At 47.2% G+C, this 25,889-nt stretch overlaps 1 protein-coding gene across 3 annotated transcripts in view; it reads left to right on the top strand.

Annotated features, from left to right (window-relative positions):
- The window catches only part of LOC115114586 (E3 ubiquitin-protein ligase mib1), a 105,517-nt gene that overhangs the window by 70,495 nt on the left and 9,133 nt on the right, over positions 1 to 25,889 (top strand). The window contains exons 13-21 of one of the 3 annotated variants that reach the window (XM_029642962.2): positions 15,776 to 15,908; positions 16,453 to 16,539; positions 16,896 to 17,054; positions 18,795 to 18,976; positions 19,143 to 19,332; positions 19,708 to 19,786; positions 20,026 to 20,166; positions 21,576 to 21,653; positions 22,220 to 22,332. In XM_029642962.2, the coding sequence (XP_029498822.1) occupies positions 15,776 to 15,908; positions 16,453 to 16,539; positions 16,896 to 17,054; positions 18,795 to 18,976; positions 19,143 to 19,332; positions 19,708 to 19,786; positions 20,026 to 20,166; positions 21,576 to 21,653; positions 22,220 to 22,332 (1,162 nt within the window). The remainder of the gene's footprint in view (positions 1 to 15,775; positions 15,909 to 16,452; positions 16,540 to 16,895; positions 17,055 to 18,794; positions 18,977 to 19,142; positions 19,333 to 19,707; positions 19,787 to 20,025; positions 20,167 to 21,575; positions 21,654 to 22,219; positions 22,333 to 25,889) is intronic. The other 2 variants (XM_029642964.2, XM_029642963.2) reach the window with 2 other exon arrangements.

A 25,889-nucleotide genomic window follows, 5' to 3' on the forward strand; every position in this document is an offset into this window, starting at 1 on the left:
TTCAGCGCGTGGTGTTGTGGTGCGTGTCCTCTTGTCTGAGGTGGAAGGACACTGTTGAGTGTTATCATTGGTATTTTACATTTACATTTACATTTAAGTCATTTAGCAGACGCTCTTATCCAGAGCGACTTACAAATTGGTGCATTCACCTTATGACCTCCAGTGGAACAGTAGTGCATCTAAATCTTTTCAGGGGGAGGGGGGGTGAGAGGGATTACTTTATCCTATCCTAGGTATTCCTTAAAGAGGTGGGGTTTCAGGTGTCTCCGGAAGGTGGTGATTGACTCCGCTGTCCTGGCGTCGTGAGGGAGTTTGTTCCACCATTGGGGGGCCAGAGCAGCGAACAGTTTTGACTGGGCTGAGCGGGAACTGTACTTCCTCAGTGGTAGGGAGGCGAGCAGGCCAGAGGTGGATGAACGCAGTGCCCTTGTTTGGGTGTAGGGCCTGATCAGAGCCTGGAGGTACTGAGGTGCCGTTCCCCTCACAGCTCCGTAGGCAAGCACCATGGTCTTGTAGCGGATGCGAGCTTCAACTGGAAGCCAGTGGAGGGAGCGGAGGAGCGGGGTGACGTGAGAGAACTTGGGAAGGTTGAACACCAGACGGGCTGCGGCGTTCTGGATGAGTTGTAGGGGTTTAATGGCACAGGCAGGGAGCCCAGCCAACAGCGAGTTGCAGTAATCCAGACGGGAGATGACAAGTGCCTGGATTAGGACCTGCGCCGCTTCCTGTGTGAGGCAGGGTCGTACTCTGCGGATGTTGTAGAGCATGAACCTACAGGAACGGGCCACCGCCTTGATGTTAGTTGAGAACGACAGGGTGTTGTCCAGGATCACGCCAAGGTTCTTAGCGCTCTGGGAGGAGGACACAATGGAGTTGTCAACCGTGATGGCGAGATCATGGAACGGGCAGTCCTTCCCGGGAGGAAGAGCAGCTCCGTCTTGCCGAGGTTCAGCTTGAGGTGGTGATCCGTCATCCACACGGATATGTCTGCCAGACATGCAGAGATGCGATTCGCCACCTGGTCATCAGAAGGGGGAAAGGAGAAGATTAATTGTGTGTCGTCTGCATAGCAATGATAGGAGAGACCATGTGAGGTTATGACAGAGCCAAGTGACTTGGTGTATAGCGAGAATAGGAGAGGGCCTAGAACAGAGCCCTGGGGGACACCAGTGGTGAGAGCACGTGGTGTGGAGACGGATTCTCGCCACGCCACCTGGTAGGAGCGACCTGTCAGGTAGGACGCAATCCAAGCGTGGGCCGCGCCGGAGATGCCCAACTCGGAGAGGGTGGAGAGGAGGATCTGATGGTTCACAGTATCGAAGGCAGCCGATAGGTCTAGAAGGATGAGAGCAGAGGAGAGAGAGTTAGCTTTAGCAGTGCGGAGCGCCTCCGTGATACAGAGAAGAGCAGTCTCAGTTGAATGACTAGTCTTGAAACCTGACTGATTTGGATCAAGAAGGTCATTCTGAGAGAGATAGCGGGAGAGCTGGCCAAGGACGGCACGTTCAAGAGTTTTGGAGAGAAAAGAAAGAAGGGATACTGGTCTGTAGTTGTTGACATCGGAGGGATCGAGTGTAGGTTTTTTCAGAAGGGGTGCAACTCTCGCTCTCTTGAAGACGGAAGGGACGTAGCCAGCGGTCAGGGATGAGTTGATGAGCGAGGTGAGGTAAGGGAGGAGGTCTCCGGAAATGGTCTGGAGAAGAGAGGAGGGATAGGGTCAAGCGGGCAGGTTGTAGGGCGGCCGGCCGTCACAAGACGCGAGATTTCATCTGGAGAGAGAGGGGAGAAAGAGGTCAGAGCACAGGGTAGGGCAGTGTGAGCAGAACCAGCGGTGTCGTTTGACTTAGCAAACGAGGATCGGATGTCGTCGACCTTCTTTTCAAAATGGTTGACGAAGTCATCTGCAGAGAGGGAGGAGGGGGAGGGGGAGGAGGATTCAGGAGGGAGGAGAAGGTTGCAAAGAGCTTCCTAGGGTTAGAGGCAGATGCTTGGAATTTAGAGTGGTAGAAAGTGGCTTTAGCAGCAGAGAGAGAAGAGGAAAATGTAGAGAGGAGGGAGTGAAAGGATGTCAGGTCCGCAGGGAGGCGAGTTTTCCTCCATTTCCGCTCGGCTGCCCGGAGCCCTGTTCTGTGAGCTCGCAATGAGTCGTCGAGCCACGGAGCGGGAGGGGAGGACCGAGCCGGCCTGGAGGATAGGGGACATAGAGAGTCAAAGGATGCAGAAAGGGAGGAGAGGAGGGTTGAGGAGGCAGAATCAGGAGATAGGTTGGAGAAGGTTTGAGCAGAGGGAAGAGATGATAGGATGGAAGAGGAGAGAGTAGCGGGGAGAGAGAGCGAAGGTTGGGACGGCGCGATACCATCCGAGTAGGGGCAGTGTGGGAAGTGTTGGATGAGAGCGAGAGGGAAAAGGATACAAGGTAGTGGTCGGAGACTTGGAGGGGAGTTGCAACGAGGTTAGTGGAGGAACAGCATCTAGTAAAGATGAGGTCGAGCGTATTTCCTGCCTTGTGAGTAGGGGGGAAGGTGAGAGGGTGAGGTCAAAAGAGGAGAGGAGTGGAAAGAAGGAGGCAGAGAGGAATGAGTCAAAGGTAGGCGTGGGGAGGTTAAAGTCGCCCAGAACTGTGAGAGGTGAGCCGTCCTCAGGAAAGGAGCTTATCAAGGCATCAAGCTCATTGATGAACTCTCCGAGGAACCTGGAGGGCGATAAATGATAAGGATGTTAAGCTTGAAAGGGCTGGTAACTGTGACAGCATGGAATTCAAAGGAGGCGATAGACAGATGGGTAAGGGGAGAAAGAGAGAATGACCACTTGGGAGAGATGAGGATCCCGGTGCCACCACCCCGCTGACCAGAAGCTCTCGGGGTGTGCGAGAACACGTGGGCAGACGAAGAGAGAGCAGTAGGAGTAGCAGTGTTGTCTGTGGTGATCCATGTTTCCGTCAGTGCCAAGAAGTCGAGGGACTGGAGGGAGACATAGGCGGAGATGAACTCTGCCTTGTTGGCCGCAGATCGGCAGTTCCAGAGGCTACCGGAGACCTGGAACTCCACGTGGGTCGTGCGCGCTGGGACCACCAGATTAGGGTGGCCGCGGCCACGCGGTGTGGAGCGTTTGTATGGTCTGTGCAGAGAGGAGAGAACAGGGATAGACAGACACATAGTTGACAGGCTACACAAGAGGCTACGCTAATGCAAAGGAGATTGGAATGACAAGTGGACTACACGTCACGAGTGTTCAGAGAGTTAAGCTTACGTAGCAAGAATCTTATTGACTAAAATGATTAAAATGATACAGTACTGCTGAAGTAGGCTAGCTGGCAGAGGCTGCGTTGTTGACTAAGTAGGCTAGTTGGCATTGGCTGCGTTGTTGACACTACACTAATCAAGTCGTTCCGTTGAGTGTAATAGTTTCTACTGTGCTGCTATTCGGGGCTAGCTGGCTAGCTAGCAGTGTTGATTACGTTACGTTGCGTTAAAAGAACGACAATAGCTGGCTAACTAACCTAGGAAATCGCTCTAGACTACACAATTATCTTTGATACAAAGACGGCTATGTAGCTAGCTATGTAGCTAGCTACGATCAAACAAATCAAGCCGTTGTACTGTAATGAAATGAAATGAAAAATGTGATACTACCTGTGGAGCGAAGCGAAATGCGACCGGATTGTTGAGTGCAGAAGTTCTGTTCGGTAGACGTTGGCTAGCTGTTGGCTAGCTAGCAGAGTCTCCTATGTTAAGGACGACATAAAACTACACACTCTAAACTACACAATTATCTTGGGTACGAAGACAGCAAAGACAACTATGTAGCTAGCTAACACTACACTAATCAAGTCGTTCAGTTGAGTGTAATAGTTGTGCTGCTAATCGGTAGACGGTGGACTAGCTAACGGTGGACGTTAGCTAGCTGGCTAGCTGCAGGGCAGTGTAGACTGCGTTAGGACGACGAAATACGATAATTACGCAATTATCTATGATACAAAGACGGCTGTGTAGCTAGCTAAGAAGAAATTGCTAAGATTAGACAAATCAAACCGTTGTACTATAATGAAATGTAATGAAATGTAATACTACCTGCGGACCGAGTGCGGACCGAGTGCAGATGCGACCGCTCGCTCCAACCCGGAAGTTCATGATTATTGTAGGTAATACAATTCTGACTTAATCACTTTGTAGCTAGGTTAAGAAGTTTTGTGCTCAAAGCTTTATAATGGGGATCGAGCTTACATCATGTTGTGCACATGAACCCAAATTCACCACACTGTTTTAGTAGTCCATGTTACATGCATGCAGACACATAATGACTAAAAACATACTAGATCTGAATGGATGAATGTCACCCCCAGGGCTCTCATCCATCCCTGCAATACTGCAGCCTTTTACTGCACAGTGCACATTCAGATCTAATACAGAATGATCTCGTGTGTTTAGAATCTGACCGCCGCTGAATAATTCAGTGGGTTGCCATGGTAAGTGTAATTATTCTGTGGGTTACCATGGTAAGTTTAATTATTCATTGGGTTGCCATGTAAAGTGTAATTATTCAGTGGGTTACCATGGTAAGTGTAATTATTCAGTGGGTTGCCATGGTAAGTGTAATTATTCAGTGGGTTACAGCTAAGTATAAATGCAGTGTGACAGGTGAAGGAAGTAAAAGGTGTGTGTGTTGCATTGCGTATAAGTAGGGCACAGTCTCCCCATCTAAAGCCCATCTTATTATATTGGGACACATGTAGCCTCCACACCATTGAAAACTTTGCTGATACACTTTGAGGAAACGTGTACTTAATAGGATTGTGATATGTGGTTGTCTCCACTAGCTATCTTAATATGAATGCACTTAACTGTAAGTCGCTCTGGATAAGAGACTCTGCTAAATGACTCAAATATAAATAAGAAACATGAATAATTCCCCCAATGGTGGAACAAACTCCCTCACGACGCCAGGACAGCGGAGTCAATCACCACCTTCCGGAGACACCTGAAACCCCACCTCTTTCAGGAATACCTAGGATAGGATAAAGTAATCCTTCTCACCCCCCTTAAAAGATTTAGATGCACTATTGTAAAGTGGCTGTTCCACTGGATGTCTTAAGGTGAACGCACCAATTTGTAAGTCGCTCTGGATAAGAGCGTCTGCTAAATGACTTAAATGTAAATGTAATAAGGAAAACTTTTTATACAGAACTAATCTAACAACAAAAAGTCCATTATTTGGCCTGTGGTTTGGATACATTGGAAAACTAGAGAAACATGTTGTAGTCGTTCTTTATCTCCACACCACATGGATCTGGTGAGCTACAGTCATTCTTTATCTCCAAACCCCATCAATCTGGTGGGCTACAGTCGTTCTTTATCTCCACACCACATGGATCTGGTGGGCTACAGTCGTTCTTTATCTCCAAACCACATCAATCTGGTGGGCTACAGTCGTTCTTTATCTCCAAACCACATCAATCTGGTGGGCTACAGTCATTCTTTATCTCCACACCACATGGATCTGGTGGGCTACAGTCATTCTTTATCTCCACACCACATGGATCTGGTGGGCTACAGTCATTCTTTATCTCCACACCACATGGATCTGGTGGGCTACAGTCGTTCTTTATCTCCACACCACATGGATCTGGTGGGCTACAGTTGGAATTGTTTAATCTTGCTTATATGGGCACTCTTGTCTTTACAACAATGTACATTTAAACGATCCCGCTCCCTTGAGAGTCACAACTAAGCCATTATACTACACCCATATACATTCTACTGCTCTGGGCCATGTGGCCCCATTTTTTCAGAGCTTAAGGGGGAGACGATGGCTGATACACAGCCCTTTACTCCCCATCATTCCTCTGCAAACAATGGATTCATTTTACTATGCTAAATGGGCTGTCTTCCACCCGTGTATCTTCCTTCCCTGTGTATTTGTAGTAGGTAAGAGGGTGAGTAGACCTTATCCATCCCCACAATACTGCAGCAGCCTCTTTAATCTCTTGTTAGGAGCTTCTTCCTACAGTTACTGCACTTTACTTCAGTATGGACTCTGATGAAGGGTTGACCTATGTTATTGGTTTAAAGGTGTTGGATTATTATGGTGTAGTGTAACAGGTACCCCTACAGCTCATCTACTACAGACTAAACTCTGACATCTGTTGGAGTGTGAACGGTGTGTGTGTGGCCTGGGGCCGAGGCAGCCAGCGGTCGGTGATTTAGAGAGGTAGATTTACAAGCATGCTGTAGATCATTGGTGTCTCAGATGCTCTCCCCATATGGTGACAGTGTAGCAGGCAGGGAGGCGGGAGGCTGCCTGGTCTACCTGGCTGTCGATCGAAGGCCCTCGCTTCGAGCAGCTGAATTCTCAATCACCACTCTGTTCTGCTCTGCTAACCCCCAACAATCCCTCTCGAAGCCTGGCTTCTTTACCTCGGTGTGAGACAATAGCATGAAAAATCCCCACAGGCAAGAGTAGGTTCTTATCTTGTACTGTATATGTTGTTCATGCCATGTTTGATGCACAGAGTCATGGATATTGTGGTGAGAAAATGGTCAGGAAATCAATCAGTCATGATGGTAAGGCTTGTGGTGAAAGAAAGCGTAGTCATATCACTAGGCAGGGACAGAGTAGTGAATGCATGTTGCTGTTGACGTTGTGTTGTCATCGACATACACACGCCCTTGTATTTCCCCTCTTCATCTTTTCTGGATTCCTTCTTCAGCCAGAGCAGGGTTCCCAAACTCGGTCCTGGGGCCTCCCCTGGGTGTACGTTTTTTGTTTTTTTGCCCTAGCACTACACAGCTGATTCAAATAATCAAAGCTTGATGATCAGTTGGTTATTTTAATCAGCGTGTAGTGCCTGGGCAAAAACCTTAATGTGCACCCGGGGTTTGGGAGTGTGGGTATATTACGGCTATCGTGGCAGGGCGTGTATTACGGCTATCGTGGCAGGGCGTGTATTACGGCTATCGTGGCAGGGCGTGTATTACGGCTATCGTGGCAGGGCGTGTATTACGGCTATCGTGGCAGGGCGTGTATTACGGCTATCGTGGCAGGGCGTGTATTACGGCTATCGTGGCAGGGCGTGTATTACGGCTATCGTGGCAGGGCGTGTATTACGGCTATCGTGGCAGGGTGTGTATTATGGCTATCGTGGCTGGGTGTGTATTACGGCTATCGTGGCAGGGCGTGTATTACTGCTATCGTGGCAGGGCGTGTTACTGCTATCGTGGCAGGGCGTGTATTACTGCTATCGTGGCAGGGCGTGTATTACGGCTATCGTGGCTGGGTGTGTATTACGGCTATCGTGGCAGGGTGTGTATTATGGCTATCGTGGCTGGGTGTGTATTACGGCTATCGTGGCTGGGCGTGTATTACGGCTATCGTGGCAGGGCGTGTATTACGGCTATCGTGGCAGGGCGTGTATTACGGCTATCGTGGCTGGGCGTGTATTACGGCTATCGTGGCAGGGTGTGTATTACGGCTATCGTGGCTGGGCGTGTATTACGGCTATCGTGGCTGGGCGTGTATTACGGCTATCGTGGCTGGGTGTGTATTATGGCTATCGTGGCTGGGCGTGTATTACGGCTATCGTGGCAGGGCGTGTATTACGGCTATCGTGGCAGGGCGTGTATTACGGCTATTGTGGCTGGGCGTGTATTACGGCTATCGTGGCAGGGTGTGTATTACGGCTACCCGTGATATGCAGCTGTTCAGGGAAGCTAGAAACCGTTATACACAGGCAGTTAGAAAAGCCAAGGCTAGCTTTTTCAAGCAGAAATTTGCTTCCTGCAACACTAACTCTAAAAAGTTCTGGGACACTGTAAAGTCCATGGAGAATAAGAACACCTCCTCCCAGCTGCCCACTGCACTGAAGATAGGAAACACTGTCACCACTGATAAATCCACCATAATTGAGAATTTCAATAAGCATTTTTCTACGGCTGGCCATGCTTTCCACCTGGCAACTCCTACCCCGGTCAACAGCACTGCACCCCCAACAGCAACTCGCCCAAGCCTTCCCCATTTCTCCTTCTCCCAAATCCATTCAGCTGAAGTTCTGAAAGAGCTGAAAAATCTGGACCCCTACAAATCAGCCGGGCTAGACAATCTGGACCCTTTCTTTCTAAAATTATCTGCCGAAATTGTTGCCACCCCTATTACTAGCCTGTTCAACCTCTCTTTCGTGTCATCTGAGATTCCCAAAGATTGGAAAGCAGCTGCGGTCATCCCCCTCTTCAAAGGGGGACACTCTTGACCCAAACTGCTACAGACCTATATCTATCCTACCATGCCTTTCTAAGGTCTTCGAAAGCCAAGTCAACAAACAGATTACCGACCATTTCGAATCTCACCATACCTTCTCTGCTATGCAATCTGGTTTCAGAGCTGGTCATGGGTGCACCTCAGCCACGCTCAAGGTCCTAAACGATATCTTAACCGCCATCGATAAGAAACATTACTGTGCAGCCGTATTCATTGATCTGGCCAAGGCTTTCGACTCTGTCAACCACCACATCCTTATCGGCAGACTCGACAGCCTTGGTTTCTCAAATGATTGCCTCGCCTGGTTCACCAACTACTTCTCTGATAGAGTTCAGTGTGTCAAATCGGAGGGTCTGCTGTCCGGACCTCTGGCAGTCTCTATGGGGTGCCACAGGGTTCAATTCTTGGACCGACTCTCTTCTCTGTATACATCAATGATGTTGCTCTTGCTGCTGGTGAGTCTCTGATCCACCTCTACGCAGACGACACCATTCTGTATACTTCCGGCCCTTCTTTGGACACTGTGTTAACAACCCTCCAGGCAAGCTTCAATGCCATACAACTCTCCTTCCGTGGCCTCCAATTGCTCTTAAATACAAGTAAAACTAAATGCATGCTCTTCAACCGATCGCTACCTGCACCTACCCGCCTGTCCAACATCACTACTCTGGACGGCTCTGACTTAGAATACGTGGACAACTACAAATACTTAGGTGTCTGGTTAGACTGTAAACTCTCCTTCCAGACCCATATCAAACATCTCCAATCCAAAGTTAAATCTAGAATTGGCTTCCTATTTCGCAACAAAGCATCCTTCACTCATGCTGCCAAACATACCCTTGTAAAATTGACCATCCTACCAATCCTCGACTCTGGCGATGTCATTTACAAAATAGCCTCCAATACCCTACTCAACAAATTGGATGCAGTCTATCACAGTGCTATCCGTTTTGTCACCAAAGCCCCATATACTACCCACCATTGCGACCTGTACGCTCTCGTTGGCTGGCCCTCGCTTCATACTCGTCGCCAAACCCACTGGCTCCATGTCATCTACAAGACCCTGCTAGGTAAAGTCCCCCCTTATCTCAGCTCGCTGGTCACCATAGCATCTCCCACCTGTAGCACACGCTCCAGCAGGTATATCTCTCTAGTCACCCCCAAAACCAATTCTTTCTTTGGCCGCCTCTCCTTCCAGTTCTCTGCTGCCAATGACTGGAACGAACTACAAAAATTTCTTAAATTGGAAACACTTATCTCCCTCACTAGCTTTAAACACCAACTGTTAGAGCATCTTACAGATTACTGCACCTGTACATAGCCCACCTATAATTTAGCCCAAACAACTACCTCTTTCCTAACTGTATTTAATTTATTTATTTATTTTGCTCCTTTGCACCCCATTATTTTTATTTCTACTTTGCACATTCTTCCATTGCAATACTACCATTCCAGTGTTTTACTTGCTATATTGTATTTACTTTGCCACCATGGCCTTTTTTGCCTTTACCTCCCTTCTCACCTAATTTGCTCACATTGTATATAGACTTGTTTTTTTTTTTTTTTTTTTTTTTTTTACTGTATTATTGACTGTATGTTTGTTTTACTCCATGTGTAACTCTGTGTCGTTGTATGTGTCGAACTGCTTTGCTTTATCTTGGCCAGGTCGCAATTGTAAATGAGAACTTGTTCTCAACTTGCTTACCTGGTTAAATAAAGGTGAAATAAAAAAATAAAAAAATAAAAAATAAAAAATAAAAAAAATATCGTGGCAGGGTGTGTATTACGGCTATCGTGGCAGGGTGTGTATTACGGCTATCGTGGCAGGGTGTGTATTACGGCTATCGTGGCTGGGCGTGTATTACGGCTATCGTGGCTGGGTGTGTATTACGGCTATCGTGGCTGGGTGTGTATTACGGCTATCGTGGCTGGGCGTGTATTACGGCTATCGTGGCAGGGCGTGTATTACGGCTATCGTGGCAGGGCGTGTATTACGGCTATCGTGGCTGGGCGTGTATTACGGCTATCGTGGCTGGGCGTGTATTACGGCTATCGTGGCTGGGCGTGTATTACGGCTATCGTGGCTGGGCGTGTATTACGGCTATCGTGGCTGGACGTGTATTACGGCTATCGTGGCTGGGCGTGTATTACGGCTATTGTGGCAGGGCATGTATCGGCTATCGTGGCTAGTGAATGAGATGAGTTGGTAAGATGAGAATTCGTTTTTTTCAAGGCGCTGAAGAGAGTAATGTGCAAGGGGAAGAGGAGCATTGTGGGCAAATAATTGGGTCATCTAGAACCAATGGGACATTAATGTGCCATTCAGCACTATCACTGTCTGCCTGTGTCTTCATAAATCCCTATGTATCAGGACATTCCACAATGCAAGGTGATTTAAGGATAATTTAGGATAATTCAAAACCAGGCATTAGTATGCCTACTTCACAGATGAACAAAACCAGACATGGCCGGCTGGATTGCTTTAAAAATGCACCTGCTTTAAAAATGTCACCACAAACAACTGCACGCTATATGCATTGTGATTTATTACCTAACCAAAACATAATATAAATGCTTCTGTCAAGTCACTTTCTTCCCATCTTGGTTAATGAAAATGCGCACAAACAGCCTACTCTGTTAGACAAAGGCAGCGAAGGTCACATTTCAGGGAGAAATATTCTAGCCACGACAGCCTAATCAAAGGCTTTAATATGAAGCTGGAGCCTGGTTCATCTGATGTGCTTCTTTACCCTCCACTGGTTTATTTACCCTGTCAGTCCTCATTGGGATGTGCCCAACCTTCTAGTCCCCTAAAATTAAAATCTGGACCTCAAAGCCAGTTCAACTGCTTAAAAAAAAAGTACTTTCATTTTCCCCCTTTTTATTAGGCACTGCTTTAGACCTGGGAGACCAGGTGGGCACAATTAATGGTCAGGTAGAACAGAAAAGCAGCTGGCTCTGGACCTCGTAGGGTCAGAGTTCAATACCCCTTCTCTGGTCCATCTTAATGGTGGGACTCGGTCAGTGGGCGCATCCATCCCCCTTTTGATAGCCAAGACCAATATGTGGGGCTCTATTTACTTATTTAGGCTACATCATCATATATTTACATCCTCTGGCTTAGCTGTCACTGAACACTGTCAACCCCCAGTCCACATACCAGATAAAAGGACACTGAAGCCAAGGTATGGTAGTCTGAGTGCCATTCTATTTCAATTGACTTGGAATGCCAATTCCATGTTAAGGCTAAAACGGACTGGCCTTCCATGGTAGGGCTAAAACAGACTGGCCTTCCATGGTAGGGCTAAAACAGACTGGCCTTCCATGGTAGGGCTAAAACAGACTGGCCTTTCACGGTAGGGCTAAAACAGACTGGCCTTTCACGGTAGGGCTAAAACAGACTGGCCTTTCACGGTAGGGCTAAAACAGACTGGCCTTTCACGGTAGGGCTAAAACAGACTGGCCTTTCACGGTAGGGCTAAAACAGACTGGCCTTTCACGGTAGGGCTAAAACAGACTGGCCTTTCACGGTAGGGCTGGCCTTTCACGGTAGGGCTAAAACAGACTGGCCTTTCACGGTAGGGCTAAAACAGACTGGCCTTTCACGGTAGGGCTAAAACAGACTGGCCTTTCACGGTAGGGCTAAAACAGACTGGCCTTTCACGGTAGGGCTAAAACAGACTGGCCTTTCACGGTAGGGCTAAAACAGACTGGCCTTTCACGGTAGGGCTAAAACAGACTGGCCTTTCACGGTAGGGCTAAAACAGACTGGCCTTTCACGGTAGGGCTAAAACAGACTGGCCTTTCACGGTAGGGCTAAAACAGACTGGCCTTTCACGGTAGGGCTAAAACAGACTGGCCTTTCACGGTAGGGCTAAAACAGACTGGCCTTCCACGGTAGGGCTAAAACAGTCATCAGTAATCAGTGCATTAGGAGTCTGGCTTGGTGGCTTTTGGAATGATTGGTTGGGAACGGGTCATTATTTCAAAGAATGATCCTGTCGCCCTGTCCTGATGAGTTTGACTCAGCCATGTTTCTTCTGAGGAAGCCTCATCTGAGACAGGCGTTCTGATAGGGCTTGGCTACACCTCCATGCATCACAAATACTACATGACTAGTACAGTCCACATTGATGTAGTCAGTAGCCATGTTTCCTTCTAATCATTTTTATTCAGTGAAATGGCATGTCTGTCACAGAAAAAAACTCACGACAGACATGTTGGAAATGGCAAATTGTCTGTTTACTTTCCCAAATATCGACATCCCAAAATATGCTCAAACGTGGAAGAAATGTTGTCAGTGAAACATTATGGGACACTTCATATTTAGCTTTGTCCTAGTAAAGTTATTGTCCCCCCGCCCTCCCGTTGAATGGTTGGTACCAGGTACTGACCACCACACAGATGGCTGTCAGCTATGCCGGGGCAGCAGAAGGGCCCTGTCGACCCTTCCCCAAACACATAGTATACAGGTTCCTGGTCAAGGACAAACTGCAGCCCAAGACAACTGGCCCTGGTGGAGTGCTCCTGAGGGACTCCTGGCATCTCTCTCAGGGTGACCCAGTTCATCACGTCTCCGTCTTCACTTCCTCTCTTCCTCCCTCTTTCTCTCTCTCTCTCTCTCTCTCTCTCTCTCTCTCTCTCTCTGATCTATCTTTCTCTCTCCCACCTGTTCTCCTTCCTCCGCTATGTGCCCTTCCTTCTGCATTGAGGCACTCTCTCTAGCGACCTGCAAGCTTTAACACCAATCGTAACAAGAGGAGCTCCCATTTTATTTCTCCAGTTCCCTCATCGTTGTAACTTGCTCTCTCTCCCTCTTCCTCCACTTGCCCCAGAATCTCTCGCCAAGCCTCCCTGGTTTTAATGCCCATGTCAAGTTTATTACCTGTTACTACTTAAGGGCTGGAGCCTGACCTGCCCATCCCCACTCTCTCCCCCTATGCCTTCACCCCCTCCCCACTTTCCCACAGAGCCCCTTTCTTGCAGTAAAAATCCACTCGCACACGGAGAGGAAAAAGTATTTTCTTCTTTCGTTTTCCCCTTTTTTTCATTGTATATTTCTGTCAAATAGCTAACTGCATTGCAGCAGTGCCTGCCAGGCAGGCCGTGTGGCTGGGGCATTAATATTAATGTCCGCCCATTTCACCCAGCGTGGCATGGAGCATGTCAATTTAGTCAGAAAGAGAGAACACCTTTCTTTGCCTTGATGGCTTCCTTGAAAGCTCTCAATGGCGCTGCCCATGCAGTGTTCAAGTGCGTCCTCTATCCATCTCTATGGTCAGATTTCTTCTTACTGGAGAGGCTCTCCTCTCTCCATCCCAACCAGCACAGCGCCGGAGTATCGCCTAGGAAACAGCAGAGGGCGCCAGTCTATCAGTCCCGAGTCACTATAGGGGACTCAGGACTGGGGACACAAGCAGGGCTGTCATTGGCTAGGTTGTCTGTTGAGGGTGTTTCTCGATCCAGTGGGTCTGTGCGGTGAAAGAGACTGGGGTTCAGTGTATACTGCAGCACTGTAGTAGTAGTACTGCAGCCAGCCCCAGCTCTGTACATCTAGGAGGATATGTTATTACTCTGAAGACAGAGGGAGAGAGAGACTGGGTTTATCACAATCCACAATGCAGCTAGCCAGTACTCCAGAGAGCTGCAGCTAGCCAGTACTCCAGCGAGCTGCAGCTAGCTAGTACTCCAGCGAGCTGCAGCTATCCAATACTCCAGAGAGCTGCAGCTATCCAGTACTCCAGAGAGCTGCAGCTATCCAGTACTCCAGAGAGCTGCAGCTATCCAGTACTCCAGAGAGCTGCAGCTATCCAGTACTCCAGAGAGCTGCAGCTATCCAGTACTCCAGAGAGCTGCAGCTAGCCAGTACTCCAGAGAGCTGCAGCTAGCCAGTACTCCAGAGAGCTGCAGCTAGCCAGTACTTCAGAGAGCTGCAGCTAGCCAGTACTCCAGAGAGCTGCAGCTAGCCAGTACTCCAGAGTGTTTTTTTTCACTACTACATGTGTATAAGTGCCTAACATCTACCTAGCAACTACTGCACTCTTGTCCTGTGTGCTCGTGTGTGCTCGCTCCAGTGCCTTGCCAGAGCTCTTCAGCAGTGTCCAAACCCTTGTGAAATTGTCTGCTGCTTTTCTGTCGCAGTTCAAAGATGCACCCTACGGCTACGCCATTACATTGTGCTGGCTAAGTCTCCCCACAGAAAGTCAGAAGACATTAACCTACATATTGCCGTTTTTAGTCATTTTTTTACAAAAGTAACCTGGTTGACTGTAGTAGGTAGGTTACAGTGTTGCCTCACTACATGCAGTGTGTGTTGGGATGAGACCCACTGGTCTGCTCAGGGGCTGTTCATCTCTATCCCAGGCTGCTTACCCAGGGCTGGGCTGGGGGAGAGGAGACAGAGATAATGGATGAGTGTTGGCTAGCTGAGGAAGTTGCCATGATGGGACAGGATGGAAGACCAAGTCTGCTCAGCACGGAGATTGTTGTATGCATGTTTTCCTCCTCCTATCCCCCTCTCTCTCCTTCCACCGCTCTCTCTCCTTCTACCTCTCTTTCTTTCTCTTGCGCTCTCTTTCAGTCTCTCGCTCTTTCTCTTTTCTGCTCTCTTTCTCTTGCTCTTTCTCCTCGCTCTCCCGCCATTTACCTCTCTACCCCTCTTTCTCCTCCTCCCACGTTCAAATACGGTCTGCCCATGTACTATGGGGGTAGTTTACATGATAATTGTTCTCTCTCCCATGCTCTCCCTCCCATTTTGGTGTGGCATCATAGTCAGTCAGTTGTCCTTTGCAAGTGCTGTGCAGATTGTCAATTGGTTTTATTCTAGTCCAGAGTCAGACACTGTACTCCTTGCGTTCTTCTCATACCATGCAGTTTCCTATGCAGCAGCCATCTCTCTATAAGGCATGTAGCCTCCAAATGACCTTCAAACAGGAACACAACCAGTCGCTGCTGCCTCGCATCACAGCACTCTTAAACAACCCTGTTTAAACAATATCACACAGTTCATGAGAGCTGACTGAATGCAGCGATCTGTGGTGTTATTACCAGTTTGTCTCCATAACTGGGGCTTTTGTGCTGCTTCTTTTAACTGGGTTTCTAAAATTGCACAACGCTTGTATCATTAACCTACTACTCCGGGTTATGCTACCAGCCCATCCCTTGGTTTATTTAGTATGCGAGTCATTTACGTGTCAGAATAAATGTGCTGTTTCAGCACCATTCTGTATCTGTCCTCAGTGTAGTGATGCCTTGCAATTGGACTTTTAGATATAGAATCTAAAGATGCATTGAGATGGATGTTATATCATATAAAATAGATTCTGACCTTGACTATATTAGTCTAGTCAAACTTAGTGCACTAGATAGGGGCTCAGCTGCCGTGTGTGGTGCATCCCTCCTCAAATCCAACAATGATTAATTGATTGCGCCATGACCTTCCTTCCATCATAGGTTCCTGTTGTCATGCACCTGCAGTCACATTCCAGTCATCCCTCTGTCCCTCTCTTCCTCCCTCTCTGATCAGTGCCATGCGTGTGTTGCTGGCCAAGCTGCCGAGGCCCTGGATCGTAGATGAGAAGAAAGATGACGGTTACACCGCCCTGCACCTGGCGGCGCTCAACAACCACGTAGAGGTGGCCGAGCTGCTGGTTCACCAGGTAGGACACGCTAGCATTAACCTAACCACTGACACCCCTGGTTTCATACTGATGGTCCATAGCAGCCCTAGTGTCTCCATCTTGGCTCGCACGCACACAGTAAGTGCTGGCCTTATTCTTAATTGTATAATGCTGTATAGGTTTGGCCTGTATAGGGTAGCAATAACTGCTTTCATTGTTTATTGAATCCATATTATCCTTTGGGTTCCTAGTGGTGCACAAGCACTGTTAGCCTATAACCTGCTTCCTCAGGATCATGCTTGGCCTATCTGAGACAGTATTGGTGCAGACCTCTATCTAACAGGACCACAGTGTAGTAAGTAGCGTCCCACCAAGCAGAGCAGGAATTGGGCTAATGAGACTGCTGTATTTCAATGGCGTGAGAGAAGATGTTATTGTAATTCCAGAAATGTTGTCAAAATACACGAGGTGGTACATTGCAGAAGGAATGTGTTATAGCCTACTGCAGAGTTCAAACAGGTCTTTTTGAATGCCAACGCCGTCTTTCTTTTCTCGATCTGTTCCCTCGCTTTCCTCCTCTCAGGGCAGTGCCAGCCTGGACATCCAGAATGTAAACCAGCAGACAGCCCTGCACCTGGCTGTGGAGAGACAGCACACACAGATAGTCAGGGTCAGTCTCCTCTCCTCACTTCCTCTCTCCTACAGCTACATGAAGATGCTATCTGCAGTTATCTCCCCATCTGTCTGTCACTCCTGACGGTGCACTAAAGGCTGGTGAGAAGATGAAGACAACAAAGGTGTTACGTCGCCATCTTTTGGAGTGGTTTGGAAGTGCAGCTTCAGTGGTGCAGGAACACAGTCAATATGCAGGATCTCTAGCTGTGATGACATGCTAGACTTATTTGGATGATTATCTTTTTTTTTTTTAAATGTACTGGACTGTTATGCAAATAAATGCTCATTTTAAATGATTACCATGTTAATTTGGAATGCTCTGTGTGTGCCTCTCTGCCTGTCTGTCTCCAGCTGCTGGTGCGAGCAGAGGCAAAGCTGGACGTGCAGGACAAGGATGGGGACACTCCTCTCCACGAGGCGCTGCGTCACCACACGCTGTCCCAGCTCCGCCAGCTGCAGGACATGCAAGATGTCAGCAAGGTGGAGCCCTGGGAACCCTCCAAAAACACGGTACAGAATACACCTAACATATACCTGTAAAACCATCCTAAATCAACTAATATACCTCTAGAACCCTCCACAAACACCTAACACATACCTCTAGAACCCTCCACAAACACCTAACACATACCTCTAGAACCCTCCACAAACACCTAACATATACCTCTAGAACCCTCCACAAACACCTAACATATACCTCTAGAACCCTCCTCAAACACCTAACACATACCTCTAGAACCCTCCGAAAATACTGTAGGGGATTGAGCATTTGAGTGCCTCACTCGGCTGGCTGGGCCATTTTCAAAGCCCCTGTCTCCCCAGTCATTTATTCTGAAATGTCTTCTACTCTTTCTAACTTTCTAAAGTGATGCTATGGGAGAGCTCTACTCCAAGGCTGGGCGATAGGCTGGCGATATGGCCTGAAAATCATATCTAAATATTTTCAACCGTCATTCACAATATATCTGTTTTCTCTGAATAAACTTTGTTGCACAATTAAAGGAATAATCTGAATCCAGAGCTTGGATAAATAGAAGCCTTCCACAACCATAAGACCCACTAGTATATATTATTTATCAAAATAGTTGAACCTGCTTTTTGTTGTTGCAATAATCACTGATCTAGCTTTGGTCTATCTATGAAAATGCCCTTTTTAACCAGAACTATGCACATCCACCAGTAATGACTAACTTCTGGTAACAGTCATTATATAAATGTAACACAGGTCTCAGAAACAATCTCTCAAGCCAAGCCCACGTGCCAGTGAGTAGCCAACTTAACTTTATATTCCAAGTGTCGGGGCGGCAGGGTAGCCTAGTGGTTAGAGTGTTGGACTAGTAACCGGAAGGTTGCAAGTTCAAACCCCCGAGCTGACAAGGTACAAATCTGCCGTTCTGCCCCTGAACAGGCAGTTAACCCACCCCTAGGCCGTCATTGAAAATAAGAATTTGTTCTTAACTGATCTTGCCTAGTTAAATAAAGATCTATTTACTCTCCAACATTAGAACAGTTGAACTGTCTCCAACTGTTTGAACAGCAGCCGGTTCACCTTTACATATTGAAATCGCGTGGCCTACCTGGAGAAGATGCTTATTTCTCAGAATGAGAACAAGTTGCCAATTCCTTATTTAAGTGCCTTTTTTAATGCTCATTGCACATGTATCAGTCTGTGGCTACCGCAATGCCGTGCGTGACAAACTGAGCATCCATTTTCCACAATCATGTTAATTGATACGGGTTTTAGTAGGGTCTGCTCTGTTCTACATTTTGGGAAATGAGACAATAAAGGGGGGTCGTTAAAAGGTTAAGTTATTGTCAATTACAGTAAAATGTCTAAGCATTTCGGTGTCCATATGACCGATTCTGTTGGACCACACCTCCAATGCAAATGGTGAGTTTAAACTGCTTGTTGTCAGGGAGGAAGAAGTTATCTTTGGTCTTTTGTTGTAAGTGGAAGGGGGAGGGGCTTGGTGTCTCTGAGTGGGAAGGTGCACAGAAGGAGACGAGACCAAAAAGACACAGAACTCTCATAAAAACAGGAAAAAAATAACAACCTCGATTCTTGCGATACAGGAACATTGCGCTAATCAAATTAATTTGATATATAGCCCAGCCCTACCTAACACACTGAATATGTCCCAAATACACTGTATTCTGCTCTGTGCTCCTCTGTCTGGTGGAGCTGGGGGAGGGGGAAAGAGAAAGGGAGACAAAGTGTTATTGACTCCTGTGTGTGTTGGTCCTCCACAGCTGATCATGGGCCTGGGCACCCAGGGAGCAGAGAAGAAGAGTGCAGCGTCCATCGCCTGCTTCCTGGCAGCTAACGGTGCAGACCTGACCATGCGCAACAAGAAGGGCCAGTCCCCTCTGGACCTCTGCCCCGACCCCAGCCTCTGTAAGGCCCTGGCCAAGTGCCACAAGGAGAAGATCAGGTAAGAAACCCCAGGTCTAGGACATGGTTTACACTCTTTTCGATGAAACAGCTGGTGAGCTTACACTTGTTTTCTCCCCATCTTCCTTTAATATGTCGCCTTTTTTCTTTCTCACAAACTCCCTTTTCTCTCCGCATCCCTCTCTCTATCCCTTTCTCTCTTCCAGTGGCCAGGTGGGCTCTCGCAGCCCGTCTCTGAACAGTAACGGTGAGACCCTGGAGGAGTGTATGGTGTGTTCTGACATGAAGAGAGACACCCTGTTCGGACCGTGCGGACACATCGCCACCTGCTCTCTCTGCTCCCCCCGCGTCAAGAAGTGTCTCATCTGCAAGGACCAGGTCCAGTCCAGAACCAAGGTATTGTACCAAACCCGGCCTCGTTGGTTTAAATAATAACGTTACCGGACGGTTTCTCAAACAGATTAAGTCTGGTCTTGGACTGAAAACTTGTGAATCTCCATTGAAATAACGTTGTAGTACAGGACTAATCTGTGTCCGGTATTCTGATCTGAATGCTTTTCACTCACATTTTCGCGCAAGTCTCCCTTTGATGTCAATGAATGATTTAGGCCAACTGTTGGGCTGCCTCGACGTATCAAGTTGTGTAAGTTGACTTAGTACATTAATGGATGCTTTGCATTGGTTTTGGGTGTAACGACATCCTCCAATTAGAGGTATGACTTCCTCTTCTCTTTCCCTTCACTGACATCAGATGTTTGTCTCTCCGCACAGATCGAGGAGTGTGTCGTATGTTCTGACAAGAAGGCTGCCGTGCTTTTCGAGCCCTGCGGTCACATGTGCGCTTGTGAAAGTAAGTACACTAAACCAGCTACGGTTGCTTCCTCGTACGGGGAAACCGTTTTGAAGTGGGGAGGTAGCCTACTGAACACTTTTTCTCTCTGTTGCAAAATGTTTTGCTATGGTTATGGTGTGCCCTACCGAAGACCCTGCCTCGCTGCAAGAACGCAACAATTCTCCAGAACCTTTGATGCGTTCTAGTGGGCCATACTGACCTTCCATTCTGTCTTTGTGTTCCCTTCCTCTGTACAGACTGTGCCGGCCTCATGAAGAAGTGCGTACAGTGCCGGGCTGTTGTGGAACGCCGCACGCCCTTTGTCCTTTGTTGTGGAGGGAAAGGTATGGAGGGTGATGCCGCTGATGATGATGATGATGATGATGATGAGGACCTTAGTGAGTGAATCTTCCACACGTTCCCTTTTAATTCCCTTTTATCCCCCTTTCTCTCTCGTTGTCATGACTGTCCATCTTGTTGTTTCCCCCATGATGAACTTGTTGTGTTTTTGTTTGTTTGTGTTGGTTTGTTGATTCACAGCTGTCTTGCTCCTGCATTATTTTAATGTTAATGTTGTCGTTGTTTTGTGTGTTTTAGTTGAATGTGTCATTTTCCCAGACTGGAAAACAAACCTCCCTAGTTGAGGTCATTAATGCATAATGCATGATCTTTAACTTAATCAGACGAGAATGTATTGTAATCATAACATGCAATTCAATCACATGTTATAACATTTCAGCAGCATGCACTAGTTTTATTAAAAGAAATTGAACTCCATAACCGGCATTTAATTCTCCCTTAGCTGGCTCCTAAAAGTCTATTTGGCCAACTGATTTAATATCTCCGTCAGTCCATTGCTCGATCCAATTTCTCCATCCAATCTGTTAGCTAAGTAGTGACGGTACAGTGTTGGTTATTTCAATGTGCGAGTGTGTATTAAGGCTTACGTTTACCATCGCTAGTGTTGTCTTTAAGTTGCACACACTCTTATCACGTTATTATCTGACCTTTATGACCGCAGTTCCCTTTAGTTTGTTTTCCTTATTATTTTATGTTGTGTTAAAAGGGAAACTGTTGTAAGTTCACAGATTTGATAATGATTTGCCAAAGATTTGCTCGTCGAAAGATCTTTGTGTGTTGCCACACAAACTCACACACACACACACACACACACACACACACAGAGATCTCTTCAAATCCAAATACATTATTTCAATCTCACACACACACACACACACACAGATCTCTTCAAATACAAAGCACATTATTTCAATGTCACACACACACTCATTCCCTTATGTCCCTGGACATGTGGAGAGGGATGCCAGTGCCATCCTAGACCACTCTTCTAGCACACTGGTAGCACTACGAGTTGGCATGTTGAGCCAGCTGCCTGCTGAGTACTGATGACGAAACAGCTTTTGTCCTGGTACCTTTCCTTCTAGTAGTACTATTTAGTGTGTATGATTTTTAGACTTTGAAGGACGCGGTTGCAGCTCACTCTACCTAGAAGAGACTCCTCTCCCCCACCTCCCACCTGACGTGTTTTACATTTACATTTAAGTCATTTAGCAGACGCTCTTATCCAGAGCGACTTACAAATTGGTGCATTCACCTTATGACATCCAGTGGAGCAGCCACTTTACAATAATGCATCTAAATCTTTTAAGGGGGGGGGGGGTTTAAATCTAATAACCTCATTGTCCCTCTGTCTCCAGGCCTTTAGTAGTCCTCCTCAGGCCTTGTGGAGTTGTACCAGGGGCCCCTGTTATAACACTGTTATAACACTCTGACTGGTTATTCTCAGCAGGTAACTCTAACTCAGCTCTAATGGCAGGGGGCTCGCTGGATCTGCTCCAGCCCAACAATCTGGCACTAAGTTGGTGTAAGTATCTCATCCTCTTCCCTGGTTCAAAACTCCCCAAAGCAAAAATCCCCAGTGCTGTCTGCCCTGCTTGGCCTATGACCTGCCTGGCCTATGACCTGCTGCCGAAACCCCCTTTGCAATGATCCTTTGCCCACCCCTCAACACAAGACACAGAATCACACACATACAAATGTTTAATGATACTGATTTCCACCATTCAGAAAGGTTGTGCCCTCAAGCACAGGGCCTCAGACCTATTTCAGCCAAATACTGTCTGAGGACGTACATGTCTAACTCTGAAATTGCTGCTTGTTAAAAACGGACTGGGTTAAAGTGTAGAACTCTTTCCAGAATAGCCCACATAGACAAGGCTTTATGATTGCTTGATTAGTTTGGCCTTTAGAGCATCATGTCATTAGAATCTATTCCAATTTTATTGATCACATACACAGAATAGAACAGGTAGACTTTACAGTGAAGGCATCTCGCTCTCGCTCACATTAAATCGGCTCGGGGCCACTAGTTTGAGAACCTGCATATGTTTGTTAGTTTCTCAACGTTGTGTGTGTTTTCCCCTTCTACAGCCAGCGGTAACATCCCAGCCATGCAGAGAGACAAAGACAACACCAATGTCAACGCTGACGTTCAGAAACTGCAGCAGCAACTGCAGGACATCAAGGAGCAGGTAAGCGTGGTGGTATGTACTAAAGACGACATGGTGGTATGTACTAGAGACGACATGGTGGTATGTACTAGAGACGACATGGTGGTATGTACTAGAGACGACATGGTTGTATGTACTAAAGACGACATGGTGGGTGGGTGCTAAAGACGACATGGTGGTATGTACTAAAGACGACATGGTGGTATGTACTAGAGACGACATGGTGGTATGTACTAGAGACGACATGGTGGTATGTACTAGAGACGACATGGTGGTATGTACTAAAGACGACATGGTGGTATGTACTAAAGACGACATGGTGGTATGTACTAAAGACGACATGGTGGTATGTACTAAAGACGACATGGTGGTATGTACTAGAGACGACATGGTGGTGGGTGCTAAAGACGACATGGTGGTATGTACTAAAGACGACATGGTGGTATGTACTAGAGACGACATGGTGGTGGGTGCTAAAGACGACATGGTGGTATGTACTAAAGACGACATGGTGGTATGTACTAGAGACGACATGGTGGTATGTACTAGAGACGACATGGTGGTATGTACTAGAGACGACATGGTGGTATGTACTAGAGACGACATGGTGGTATGTACTAGAGACGACATGGTGGTATGTACTAGAGACGACATGGTGGTATGTACTAGAGACGACATGGTGGTATGTACTAGAGACGACATGGTGGGTGTGTGCTAAAGACGACATGGTGGTATGTACTAGAGACGACATGGTGGTATGTACTAGAGACGACATGGTGGTATGTACTAAAGACGACATGGTGGTATGTACTAGAGACGACATGGTGGTATGTACTAAAGACGACATGGTGGTATGTACTAGAGACGACATGGTGGTATGTACTAAAGACGACATGGTGGTATGTACTAGAGACGACATGGTGGTGGGTGCTAAAGACAACATGGTGGTATGTACTAGAGACGACATGGTGGGTGGGTGCTAAAGACGACATGGTGGTATGTACTAAAGACGACGTGGTGGTATGTACTAGAGACGACATGGTGGTATGTACTAGAGACGACATGGTGGTATGTACTAGAGACGACATGGTGGTATGTACTAGAGACGACATGGTGGTATGTACTAGAGACGACATGGTGGTATGTACTAGAGACGACATGGTGGTATGTACTAGAGACGACATGGTGGGTGTGTGCTAAAGACGACATGGTGGTATGTACTAGAGACGACATGGTGGTATGTACTAAAGACGACATGGTGGTATGTACTAGAGACGACATGGTGGTATGTACTAAAGACGACATGGTGGTATGTACTAGAGACGACATGGTGGTATGTACTAAAGACGACATGGTGGTATGTACTAGAGACGACATGGTGGGTGTGTGCTAAAGACGACATGGTGGTATGTACTAGAGACGACATGGTGGTATGTACTAGAGACGACATGGTGGTATGTACTAGAGACGACATGGTGGTATGTACTAAAGACGACATGGTGGTATGTACTAGAGACGACATGGTGGTATGTACTAAAGACGACATGGTGGTATGTACTAGAGACTATGTACTAGACGACATGGTGGTATGTACTAAAGACGACATGGTGGTATGTACTAGAGACGACATGGTGGTATGTACTAGAGACGACATGGTGGGTGTGTGCTAAAGACGACATGGTGGTATGTACTAAAGACGACATGGTGGTATGTACTAAAGACGACATGGTGGTATGTACTAAAGACGACATGGTGGTATGTACTAGAGACGACATGGTGGTATGTACTAAAGACGACATGGTGGTATGTACTAGAGACGACATGGTGGTATGTACTAAAGACGACATGGTGGTATGTACTAGAGACGACATGGTGGGTGTGTGCTAAAGACGACATGGTGGTATGTACTAGAGACGACGTGGTTGTATGTACTAAAGACGACATGGTGGTATGTACTAGAGACGACATGGTGGTATGTACTAGAGACGACATGGTGGGTGTGTGCTAAAGACGACATGGTGGTATGTACTAGAGACGACGTGGTTGTATGTACTAAAGACGACATGGTGGTATGTACTAGAGACGACATGGTGGTATGTACTAAAGACGACATGGTGGTATGTACTAGAGACGACATGGTGGGTGTGTGCTAAAGACGACATGGTGGTGTGTGCTAAAGACGACATGGTGGTATGTACTAAAGACGACATGGTGGTATGTACTAGAGACGACATGGTGGTATGTACTAAAGACGACATGGTGGTATGTACTAGAGACGACATGGTGGGTGTGTGCTAAAGACGACATGGTGGTATGTACTAAAGACGACATGGTGGTATGTACTAGAGACGACATGGTGGTATGTACTAGAGACGACATGGTGGGTGTGTGCTAAAGACGACATGGTGGTATGTACTAAAGACGACATGGTGGTATGTACTAGAGACGACATGGTGTTATGTACTAGAGACGACATGGTGGTATGTACTAGAGACGACGTGGTGGTATGTACTAGAGACGACGTGGTGGTATGTACTAGAGACGACGTGGTGGTGGGTGCTAAAGATGACATGGTGGTATGTACTAGAGACGACATGGTGGTATGTACTAAAGACGACATGGTGGTATGTACTAGAGACGACATGGTGGTGGGTGCTAAAGATGACATGGTGGTATGTACTAGAGACGACATGGTGGTATGTACTAGAGACGACATGGTGGTGGGTGCTAAAGACGACATGGTGGTATGTACTAGAGACGACATGGTGGTGGGTGCTAAAGACGACATGGTGGGTGTGTACTAAAGACAACATGGTGGTATGTACTAGAGACGACATGGTGGGTGTGTACTAAAGACAACATGGTGGGTGGGTGCTGAAGACGACATGGTGGGTGGGTGCTAAAGACGACATGGTGGTATGTACTAGAGACGACATGGTGGTATGTACTAGAGACGACATGGTGGTATGTACTAGAGACGACATGGTGGTGGGTGCTAAAGACGACATGGTGGTATGTACTAGAGACGACATGGTGGTATGTACTAAAGACGACATGGTGGGTGGGTGCTAAAGACAACATGGTGGTATGTACTAGAGACGACATGGTGGTATGTACTAAAGACGACATGGTGGTATGTACTAGAGACGACATGGTGGTGGGTGCTAAAGACAACATGGTGGTATGTACTAGAGACGACATGGTGGGTGGGTGCTAAAGACGACATGGTGGTATGTACTAAAGACGACGTGGTGGTATGTACTAGAGACGACATGGTGGTATGTACTAGAGACGACATGGTGGTATGTACTAGAGACGACATGGTGGTATGTACTAGAGACGACATGGTGGTATGTACTAGAGACGACATGGTGGTATGTACTAAAGACGACATGGTGGTATGTACTAGAGACGACATGGTGGGTGTGTGCTAAAGACGACATGGTGGTATGTACTAGAGACGACATGGTGGTATGTACTAGAGACGACATGGTGGTATGTACTAGAGACGACATGGTGGTATGTACTAGAGACGACATGGTGGTATGTACTAGAGACGACATGGTGGTATGTACTAAAGACGACATGGT

The sequence above is a fragment of the Oncorhynchus nerka genome, linkage group LG9b (genome assembly GCF_034236695.1).
Source record: "Oncorhynchus nerka isolate Pitt River linkage group LG9b, Oner_Uvic_2.0, whole genome shotgun sequence".
In the NCBI taxonomy this organism is placed as follows: domain Eukaryota; kingdom Metazoa; phylum Chordata; class Actinopteri; order Salmoniformes; family Salmonidae; genus Oncorhynchus; species Oncorhynchus nerka.